Source organism: Ahaetulla prasina, chromosome 2 (assembly GCF_028640845.1).
Source record: "Ahaetulla prasina isolate Xishuangbanna chromosome 2, ASM2864084v1, whole genome shotgun sequence".
NCBI classification, from domain to species: domain Eukaryota; kingdom Metazoa; phylum Chordata; class Lepidosauria; order Squamata; family Colubridae; genus Ahaetulla; species Ahaetulla prasina.
The window spans coordinates 195,643,418-195,654,277 of NC_080540.1; the positions used below are offsets into that span (position 1 = coordinate 195,643,418).

At 38.5% G+C, this 10,860-nt stretch overlaps 1 protein-coding gene across 3 annotated transcripts; it reads left to right on the forward strand.

Moving 5' to 3' along the window:
- The first annotated feature begins 108 nt into the window (after positions 1 to 108).
- LOC131193194 (C-type lectin domain family 5 member A-like) lies at positions 109 to 9,119 on the forward strand. 3 transcript variants are annotated; one of them, XM_058173139.1, is made up of 7 exons: positions 109 to 321; positions 1,630 to 1,660; positions 3,365 to 3,534; positions 4,294 to 4,344; positions 4,435 to 4,571; positions 7,244 to 7,353; positions 8,406 to 9,119. In XM_058173139.1, exons 3-7 carry the CDS (start codon positions 3,456 to 3,458, stop codon positions 8,512 to 8,514), a joined length of 486 nt encoding a protein of 161 aa, XP_058029122.1. In that variant the 5' UTR covers positions 109 to 321; positions 1,630 to 1,660; positions 3,365 to 3,455; the 3' UTR covers positions 8,515 to 9,119. The 3 variants fall into 3 exon arrangements, with proteins under 3 accessions (XP_058029122.1, XP_058029120.1, XP_058029121.1); XM_058173137.1 differs by having other exon boundaries at positions 110 to 321; positions 1,630 to 1,664; XM_058173138.1 differs by lacking the exon at positions 1,630 to 1,660 and having other exon boundaries at positions 110 to 321.
- Positions 9,120 to 10,860: the final 1,741 nt, after the last annotated feature.

The following is a 10,860-nucleotide window of genomic DNA, read 5'->3' on the forward strand; positions in this document are numbered from 1 at the left end:
ACAAAACACACTCTTCCAATTATATTCTAAATACTGCTGTCATAGGCATGTAGATACCCGCACATGCCAGCTTTTAAAAGGAGAAAGTGCAATAGCATATCTTAAGAAAGGCAGCCGAATAGGCAGCTGAGAAAATTTCCACAGCTATATTTAAGAAATGAAGAAGTGAAATATGGTCCAAGTGAAGCAAACGAGGAAGGAAAGAAAATAAGACTCCCTTAAGAGCTAAGAAGACAAATGGCACAATGAAGTTGTCTTAGGCAGAAAGAGAAAGAATTCTACTGTCGAAGAAAAGAGAAGCAGCATCTCATTTGCTCTCAAGTAAGCTTATTTTGCTTCTTTTTCTCTAACAACCTCTCCTGGTTGTTTCAGATCAGTTTAACTTTATAACAATTAATCATGACTCAGATTCCAGAGACTTCTCTGGGATTCATGTTCAATTGAATTGACATGGACATTTAAATCTTCCATTCAGAATGGAATGAGGGAGAATTTGGTTGGATTATATTCATAATTTGATAACAAATTCCAGCACATGACATAATGGCTTTGAATGTAATAGGAAGTAAAATGGATGAATTTGCCCCTCCAAGTACAAGGTTTCAAAACTTAGTTCTTTATGTTTGTGGTGTTAATTTAGAATTGTCCCCTTTCCTCTTCTTGTCTGCCCTTCTAATTGGGGCTGGTTCCTCATCATTAACATGGCCAGTAGATCCCATGATGTCTGAAATAGCTGTAACTAATGATTTTCACTGGACCAGATACATAAGGAATTAATTACGCTCCTTTTGCTTGACTCCTATAGAATCTTAAATCTTAACCCCCCATGCCCCACAACAGCATGGTTTTGAAGGACAGCACCTTGTGATATACCAATTTAAGCTATCACACAGTTGAGACAGTTTAAATTCCTATTTAACTGTTCCAATTTTAAAGCTGTGTTTTTCCTCTTCTTTTCCTGATAAAACTTTGGTCATGGGCTTGAGCTACTATGCTTGCTTGATGAGATGCTGAGACATGAATAGAGAGTGGAATGTCCTCAATTCTACTGGCATTTGAGGCTACTATGGACATGCCCCTTTCCCTTCAATTGCCTGGAGTTTGAGCACAGGCTGCCATAGAAACTGGACTCATGTATAAGGATGTGCATGGGTTTGGTTTGGTTTGGTTTGGTTTGGTTTGGTTTGGTTTGGTTTGGTTTGGTTTGGTTTGGTTTGGTTTGGTTTGGTTTGCTGGGGCAGTTGTAGTGGTGGGTTTCAAAAAATTTTACTACTGGTTCTGTGGGTGTGGCTTGGTGGGTATGGCAGGGGAAGGATACTGTAAAATCTCCATTCCCTCCCCACTCCAGGGGAAGGATATTGCAAAATCCCATTTCCTCCTGATCAGCTGGGACTTGGGAGGCAGAGAATAGATGGGGCAGGGACAGTCAGAGGTGGTATTTACCAGTTCTCCAAACTCCTCAAAATTTCTGCTACCAGTTCTCCAGAACTGGTCAGAACCTGCTGAAACCCACCTCTGGGCAGTTGGTCTTTGGACAAAAGAAGACACTGCCAATGACTTTGGTCTATTAGCAAACCCCATCTCAGTCTGTCTTCTCTCCTTACTTCATTTTTGTCATTTCTTCCCCAGCTTTCCTGTTCCTTCTGGTCTGTGATTGGATGTAGGTATGTCAAAAAACACAATTCTATTGCTCAGCAAATCTGGCTAAGGTATAGGAAGAGAGGAAGCAAGCTTCCTGTAACAACCAGCTACAGTTGAGCAAGACAGGAAGAATGGGGGATGTGTTATTGCTTAACACACAACCACATCATTGGAAAAGAAAACAATGAAATGAGGCAGAAGGTTGGTGGGGGAGGGGGAGGAACTGCCAAGAGGGATTTTGAGATGAAAGAGGCAGTCATAGGACTGGGGATCCAGTGGTGGGATTCAACCAATTTGCACCTATTCGGGAAAACCGGTTGTTGGAAGAAATCTCATTTTGTTTTTTTCCACTGTACAGGGCTAATCCTGTAAAGAAGGCAGGAAGAAAACATTCTGGTGTTGTTCCAAGCCTAATCTTTATTGCCCTGTTTACAGAAACTGCCTCTCCGGTTAATACTTATTACATTGTAACAGCTAAGGCAAAGCGCCCATCGACGTGAGTGACATTGAGTTGGCCATGCCCACCCAGTCACATGACCATTGAGCCACGTCTACCCAGCTGGTCATTAGGGCAGAGAACTGGTTGTTAAATTATTTGAATTCCACCACTGTGGGGATCTACATGCAGAAACCTGTGGGATTCTCTCAAAGAATACCTCCTTTCTGCGTGATATCCTCTACCCTCTGCCTGTGTATTATGCTCAAGGCTTTGCACTGAAGAGCAAAAAAAAAATAATACTAAACTCTACATCTGGCAATTGTGGCTTCTACGCTTGAAAGGGGAATCTAATCCAGAGAGGTGATGGCAGGAAGAAAAAGTGCACTGACCTTTCAAGAACAAGAGCTTGAAAGGACATTACCTACTAGCCGTGGCCTTCCCAAGTGGTAGCATATTCTGCACCTTGGCAGAGCAATATGTCCAGGTCAGGATGATGGAGTCTCCAATATTACAATTTTGGTTGGAGCTGCTTGTCAAGAAGCCTGTCTTTCTCCATGCTGGGCTGGTCTAAGGCCAGTTGGTTGGTACAAGAAGCTCACTTTCCTCCATACCCACATCTGACACAAACACACATAATGGAAGAAGAGCATGCTGTAGGGGAAGGGGGGGAAGGCAGCAGACATTTTCATTTTGAAGAGAAATGAAAGAAAGAGGGTCTAATGCTGTAGAGCTATAAGTTTTTTCAGTTTTGAACATCTGACAGATTCCTTTGTGAGTGAAAATACAGAAAAGAAGAAATGAAAAATAAAGTTCCTTCCCCCTTGGCCCCCATTTGTCCTCTATGCCTGCAACCACATCTGTAGTCTTGGGATCAAGTACACTGCTACATTTCAGAAATCAGGTTCCTTGGGCAAGCCTCCTTCCCAGGGATTTGCCTATGCTTATCCCACACTCTCTACCCCATTGTTGACCTTGTTGCTGAGGTAGAATTTAAACAGGTATGTTGTTTCGCTGAGTCAAAAACCTGGAGAAATGCATGTTATTGTTGTGAGAAAGAACCCTAAGTCTTGTAAATTTCTGTTCATCAACTGTATAGAGAAACAATAAACTTGAAATAAAATAAGTGAAAAAGGAAGTTCATAAATTGTAAAATTCATATTCTCTGTGCAGTCATTATCAGTTTACTTATTGATTTCCATTTACTAACTTCCTAATATTTGCTTGACCGTGTAGTAACAAGTACTATACCTCATTTAATTTGACATAGCTCACTTTATATTTCAGATTCAAGCAAAGCCTGATTCATAACTGAGGATTTCAGTCTGAATGCAAAAGGAAAATATCTTGGTGTTTTGCATCTAAACTAAAGACTAATATGCATTGGAAACTCGTGGTTACACTAGTGCCGACTTTGACTATTAAGCTAACAGGCAGTTTTCTGTTCTTTCAATATTGTATGTATCATATTGTATGTATTATATTGATTATATTTATTATCGATCTTCTAATTTTGGAAAATAATGGTTAATAATGCTTCCTTTGCATGTCATGCCATTCTTGTGATGTGTCCATTTTCAACCATAGCAGTTCTTTTGACCAATGTAGCACTGACCAAAATTTCATATGCAAAATATATTGCCATTGTTATTATTGCTATTCTCTCTCATACAGAGAACGAGAGAGACAGACAGACAGAGGCAGAGGCAGAGATAGAGACAGATCATATTCAAACTTCAGTGCACTATTACAGGGGTGTCAAACTCGTGTCATCACGCCGTCATGTGATTTAGTGTGACTTTTTCCCCCTTCGCTAAACTGGGCATGCGCGTGGCCAGTGCATGACACATTCAGCCCGCAGGCCACGAGTTTGACACCCTTGCTCTATTAAAACATGTTACACATCATTTCCATCAGTGTTTTAACTAGCATAGGAAGTTTTTATAAATCGTGAAAGGAAAGTACATATTTTGTATTTTATCTCCGGCTGTACACCGCCCTGAGTCCTTCGGGAGAAGGGCGGTATAAAAATTCAATAAATAATAATAATAATAATAATAATAATAAATTCTCAACTGCAAAGAGTCACCTTCTATATGAGAAGGATAATATAGCTGGGAGGGAGTAAGTGGGCTTGAATTTAGTGAGCATTTTTTTGTGAATGACCTTGATAGCTTTTTAAATGCCTGTTTATATTAAGAGTCATTTGTATTCAGTTTCACAGATCTTCTTAGAAGTCCCCAAAATCACCTCACCAGGAAAAACCAGTGAGTTTGCAATATGAATGCCACCAGTGAGTTTGCAATGTGAATTCTCCTCCCTGCTGTGCACTGAAGCCATTTCCACATTTTCTTTAGGCTGCCCCTTAAGGTGGACTCTGTATGAAGGAAAGTGCTATTACTTTTCTACGCTGCTAAAAACATGGGATGAAAGCCAAAAAGAATGTGTCTCGTTAAATTCTCATCTTGCCATTATCAGCAGCAAAGCAGAACTGGTGAGTAGATAGAATGGATAGCTTAAAAAAAAATAGCAAGTATTTTGGGACAAACATTTAAAACTCATTACACTTCCATAAAATAATATGTAACTGTCGCCCTCCCCATCAAACAATTTACCTTTAAATGGAAATTAGGGCATAGTTGCAACCTTCTTTAAGCCCTCCTTTTGCTCATGCCTGTTTGACACTAGTTCAGTTTAAGGAAATCTAGCCAGACAGAGCTACTTTGGCAACAGCTAGCAAAATATTCAATTCAGGTCTGAAGCATTTTTTAAAAATATTTTTTTTAAAATTTGCATTTATATCCCGCCCTTCTCCGAAGACTCAGGGCAGCTTACACTGTGTTAAGCAATAGTCTTCATCCATTTGTATATTATATACAAAGTCAACTTATCTCCCCCAACAATCTGGGTCCTCATTTTACCTACCTTATAAAGGATGGAAGGCTGAGTCAACCTTGGGCCTGGTGGGATTTGAACTTGCAGTAATTGCAAGCAGCTGTGTTAATAACAGACTGCATTAGTCTGTTGAGCCACCAGAGGCCCTATTTATTCATTTATTTCCCTGAACTATAGGTAGTCCTCAACTTATGACCATAAATTGAGCCCAAAATTCTGCTGCTAAGTGGAGCATTTGTTAAGTGAGTTTTGCCCATTTTATGACTTCTTGCCACCATTGTTAAGTGAATCACTGCAGTTGGTAAGTTAGTAACATGGCTGTTAAGTGAATCTGGCTTCCCCATTGACTTTGCTTGTCAGAAGGTTGCAAAATGTGATCACATGACTTCAGGACACTGCAACCGTCATAAATGTGAATCAGTTGCCAAGCGTCTGAATTTGATTGTGTGACCACGGAGATGTGTGAGATGGTTTTAAGTGTGAAAAATGGTGATAAATCACTTTCTTTAGTGATGTTGTAACGTTAAACCATCACGAATGAACTGTTGGAAGTCAAAGACTACCTGCACCTATTTTTTTCACTTTTTAAATTCCAACGGTGCATTGCTCCATCATTTTTCCAGTCACCTGAGAAAAAATTACCTCAGATGACAGAAAAACAATGAAAGGGTGCATCACTGAACCTATTTTAAAGAAGAAAGCCCAGTGAAAAGAAAGTAGTTCAGGAAAAGAAAAACAGTAATTTAAAAACACACATACATATTTGGGGTAGATTTAGATCCGGCAACATTCCAGATATTAAGCAATTGTATAGCTACCCCAACTATTATGAAATTAGTTTTAAAAACCGTTCTAGATATTAGAGACCATGGCAACTAGTCCCTCAGGTAAGATGGTATTTTTGCCTCTGAAAAATAACCACAGAAGTTACAAGGTTTAGATCTAGAAGAAAGTAACGAGCAAAATCTTTTCGAAGTGTTGGTGGGTTGTTGTTTCTTTAATTACTATTTTTTTCCCTCATGAGTTGAAGAAAAGCAGCGGCATAACCAGTGTTAAAACAATCTAAAAGTAGAACAGGACAAATTTGGAAGCCCGTTTCTCTTCAGCTACTGTGAGGAAATGACTTTCCCAAATACTGCGTGTGAGGGAGAAATCTTGAAATTAAAATGCTTTCAATTCTCTTTTGATTTTCTTTCCTTAAAGAATATGCCTTTGACTGGCCCGATTCCATCGAGCTTAGAATTGATACTGTATTAGAACCTACAAGGAATGCTTTGTATTCATCTGAAATAGAAGCTTTTGTACAGACGGAGATAAACTTGATACTGAAAAGGATACTGACAATCCAGTTCCAAAGGCTTCTCCGCCCTCCCCCACAGTCACATGACCACATTTTAAGCAGTCAATAACCAGCCCATATTTATGGCCGTTTAAAGCAGTCACATGACTGTGATTTACAATGATTTTGCCAGAAACCAGCATTTTCTTCTAGTTTATGTCAAAAAAATGCCCCATAGTCAGAGGTGGAGTTGCTTAATAACAATAGAGCAGGGGTCTCCAACCTTGGTCCCTTTAAGACTTGTGGACTTCAACTCCCAGAGTTCCTCAGCCAGCTTTGCTGGCTGAGGGACTCTGGGAGTTGAAGTCCACAAGTCTTAAAGGACCAAGGATGGAGACCCCTGTTCTTGAAGCTTAAAGCTTTGCTGGCTGAGGGACTCTGGGAGTTGAAGTCCACAAGTCTTAAAGGGACCAAGGTTGGAGACCCCTGTTCTTGAAGCTTAAAGCTTTGCTGGCTGAGGGACTCTGGGAGTTGAAGTCCACAAGTCTTAAAGGGACCAAGGTTGGAGACCCCTGTTCTTGAAGCTTAAAGCTTTGCTGGCTGAGGAACTCTGGGACTTGAAGTCCACAAGTCTTAAAGGGACCAAGGTTGGAGACCCCTGCTATAGAGTTCACTTAGAAACTATGCCATTTGCTTTACAATTGCCACATTCTCCTAATAACGACTGCCAAGAAGGTCACAAAATCGGGCAAGATCATGTGATAACCCAAATAGTGACCATCACGACTTACAGTCATAATTGGGGGCCCAATTAATGTTGTAAGTCGAGGACTATCTGTTAATGCATAAGGTATGCATGGTTTATGTTGATGCAATTTGAATGCAACTGATACAAATAATGTAGGTTTACACAGGGTGTCACTTTGCAGGTCCATAACGGAATTTGGTGCCATTGTATTTCATAACATTTTGTTCCTGTGTATCCTATCCAGGCATTCCTGAACAGCAGAACACAAAATGCAGATTACTTCGTTGGCCTGAGACGGAGAAATTCCAATGGAGAGTGGAAGTGGATTGACAACACAAAGTTTGACCCCGGCATGTAAGTTTTATTAGACTTCTAATCATTATTGTTTACACGGAGTAGGAGTAGGGCACCTTTGAACAGCTGACTGCATCTGGCAGCAAACATGGATGTATACCATGGCTGGCCTTCAAGAAAAACATTTAAAATTCCAAAACTCCTGATCCTGATCTTGTTTGTGGCCATTACTCTGTCCACTGCAGCTTTTGGCATTTAAAGAAGTGAGGCCCCAGGTTCACTCAAAGGTTGTCTGCTCCTAACAAAGAATGAAAGGGAAGTCAGCTCTCCTTTCCTGTGGCTAGTAATATTGATCTATTCTGGATTGTGGTGGAAAAAATTATTATTGTATATACTTAGAGATAAGCCCACCTGTAGATAAGTCGATCCTTGAATTGATAGATGTTCAGGTATAAGAAAGTGTGATAGAATAATCAGTCCATGGGATGTGCTGGTCTATTGGAAAAGCAACCTAAATGGAGAAGAAACCCACACAAAAAACATACTAGGCTTTAAAAAAAGACTTTAGGTTACCTAGATTTATGGCAAATACTCAGGCATTAATTCACCCATCATTGGAAGGTGACATATATAGACTATTCTGATGATGTTTTGAGTATCTCTTTTTGCAACTACTAATGTCCAGTATATGTAAGTGCAAAAATCTATGAGTGCAATTCCCAGCAGAGGTTTGAACTCTCTATAATAACCTCTGGCTATCTGAATCTGAAAAGTCCCAATAAGGATAATATTGATCACATGACTCCTGGTGGGTTGCATGATTGAATTGTGTGAGCTGAAAAATATATCCTCTGCCTCTAAGATGGGTCAGGCCAGCAAGCATATTCACAAAACCTAGTTATCTTGATGGATTGTGTGTATCTTTTTATTGTCTACATTTTAAACTTCTGTGATAAAGAATTTCTATGAAATCTTGCCAGTTTTTCATTTCCGTGTTTATTTATTTCTTATTCTTCAGCTCCCATATAAAAGTTTCTGACATTCTGCATGATTACTGCTGTGTTCCATTTCCTGTAAATAAAGTTCTGCCTTTTTTCAATTTCTCTACATAGATTTAATGTTCAAGATAAAACAAACGACTGTGCTGCAATTGGATTAAATTCCACCGTCTCGAGATCTTGCTCTGAATTGAACCGCTTCATTTGTGTGGAGAAGGTATAAAAACTCTTTGGGCAATGGAAATTCATAGCAAGATAGAATCGGAATTCTATCCTCTGTTCATAAACGTTGGCCCTGATAGGAAAGTGAATCTACCATAATGCAATTTAAAAATTTGGGGTGAGCACTCCTTTTCAACGTATTTCAGGTTACGTGGAATTCTACCCTTAGATCTAATTCCTTCTTGAATGAATATAGTTTCCACCACCACCACCATGCCATCATTCTGCTAAGCAGCTAATTCCCACAACACTTTCAAACTATTTAGTAAGACTGTATTAATATTATTCTTCTCATCTTTCCTATTGCTTATCTCCTTTTCTACTTATGACTATAACTTTGTTGTTTGTATATTTATGATTTATATTGTTTTATTTAGTTTCCTAGTACGATTTATGTTGATTCTATCACTAAGTGTTGTATCTTATGATTTATGATGAATGTATTTTAATGATGCTATGATCATGATTTATAACTTTTATGTACAATGAGAGCTTATGCACCGAAGACAAATTCCTTGTGTGTCCAATCACACTTAGCCAATAAAGAATTCTATTATTTTCTATATCAACCTGTATTATATTACTGTTTTAAAAATAAAGGTTTTCCAGAGGAACTGTGGCTGTTATTTCAAATCAGCAAAATAAATGCCAATGACTGTTAGACATTGGAAAACTGAACTATTGTACTATACTCTGCTATACTTAGAGGAAAATATGTACATACATTCATTTCAAGCTCTTTTCATTCAAAAGCATTCTCCTGACTTCTATAGAAGGTTAACAATTTAACATTTTAAAGATAATTTGTTTGTATGACCTGCTAACATCCCGCGTTGTGTATGTTGTGCTGCTTTATGTCAACCAGTTGGGTGCTGGTTCACATAAAACAACACAAAATTAGGGCTTTCCACACCAAACCAACACATAAAAAGAAACTATGGTTGCTTTTGCCTCACAGCAGAAATAAAGACAGCAGTAGAATGGTTACTGTGCTCATAAACTTGCATAAAACAATGAGTCCATTTCTCATATATGCCTTTGCCTTTTATGATTACACTTTACATGTTTTCAGTATACAAAAATAATTTGTTTCCTATTTGGTCTTTTAAAGGTTACCTTCCCCCTCCTAGAATAAGCTGATGCATATTAGATGAACTATTTTGGTCTCCTTGTATTGGACCTGTGGAAAAGGGCCTTTATGTGTCTTTATAATTTATTTCCACTAACAATGAAAGAGGTGACAAAGTGAATTTCATCATTTGGAGAAACACTTGACGGATTCAGTTTGTTAACTGACCCAGTGGTAGTTGCCATCCAAAGCCAGAAGAAAATTGACGTTTCCATCCCATATGGTATCACGAGACTGGGGAAGTCTGCAGCAGCAGGTTCTGAATTGCAGGAAAGATCCTGTATGGAAATTCTCATTGATTAATTTAGCTACATTATTAACCTGGTGACTTCCCTTCCAAAGGATAGAAATAAAGTGGAGGATTCCCAAATGGAAGAAGTTGGAAGATTGGGGGAAAACATTAATTTGTTGGTCCGTCCTAACAAAAAGGATTTCTTTGTAAAATAAGAAAAACAATTGAGGTGTTTTGGTTGGATAATGCAAAATAGATCTCTTTATCAGAGAAAACCATATATAGGAAGCAATATAACAGAGATACCTTAATCACAGTATAAGATCTATTGCATCATGGGAACGGCATGCACATTATTTAGCAGGCTTGAATAAAGTTCCACTTTTTTGTTATGACACAAGGAAGCAATAAAGGTTACACAAAAACTGATGTGATATTTTACAATGCCGTTTAAAACTAATGGGAATGACCTTTCCCAATAGAGACTAGTATGAGGACTTGCTATATGTCAGTAATTAGGATTAACAAAGAAATATTACATTTGTAATGCCTTTGAGTATAGTTATAATGGATAGTTTGGACTACTGAAGATTTATTGATGTTTTCTTCAAGTGCAGCAACTGTCTTTGAGAACAGATGCAGATAGCTACTGGATTGCCTAAAGTAGATATTCCCACATTATTTCCTGTGCGTGCATTTGTAAATTAAATAACCACTTCCATGTCCTCAAAAGTACATTCTTTACAACTAGTTGAGAACTGTTTACTGCTCTGAAATGGCAATGAGTGACTTCACAGCAGAATTAGTTCCTGAATTTGATGTGGCAATGAAACCACAGTATCTATTTACCAAGAACACAATTTCCTTCCCTTTAGGGAAAAAACATTTTGTTTGATTCATGTGTTTGGCTAAACAAAATATAATTTTGTAAATCTTGGCTTTTGACTCAGGAGACCATAATTAAAGAAGTCACAGTTTAGTATGAC

Bases quoted from the DNA above. Each gene is read 5' to 3' on its own strand.
- LOC131193194 (XM_058173139.1), top strand. From the start codon at position 3,456: ATGCATTGGAAACTCGTGGTTACACTAGTGCCGACTTTGACTATTAAG. The intron at 4,345-4,434 runs GTGAGTTTGCAA...CATTTTCTTTAG, and splicing joins CACCTCACCAGGAAAAACCA to GCTGCCCCTTAAGGTGGACT. The intron at 7,354-8,405 runs GTAAGTTTTATT...TTCTCTACATAG, and splicing joins ACAAAGTTTGACCCCGGCAT to ATTTAATGTTCAAGATAAAA.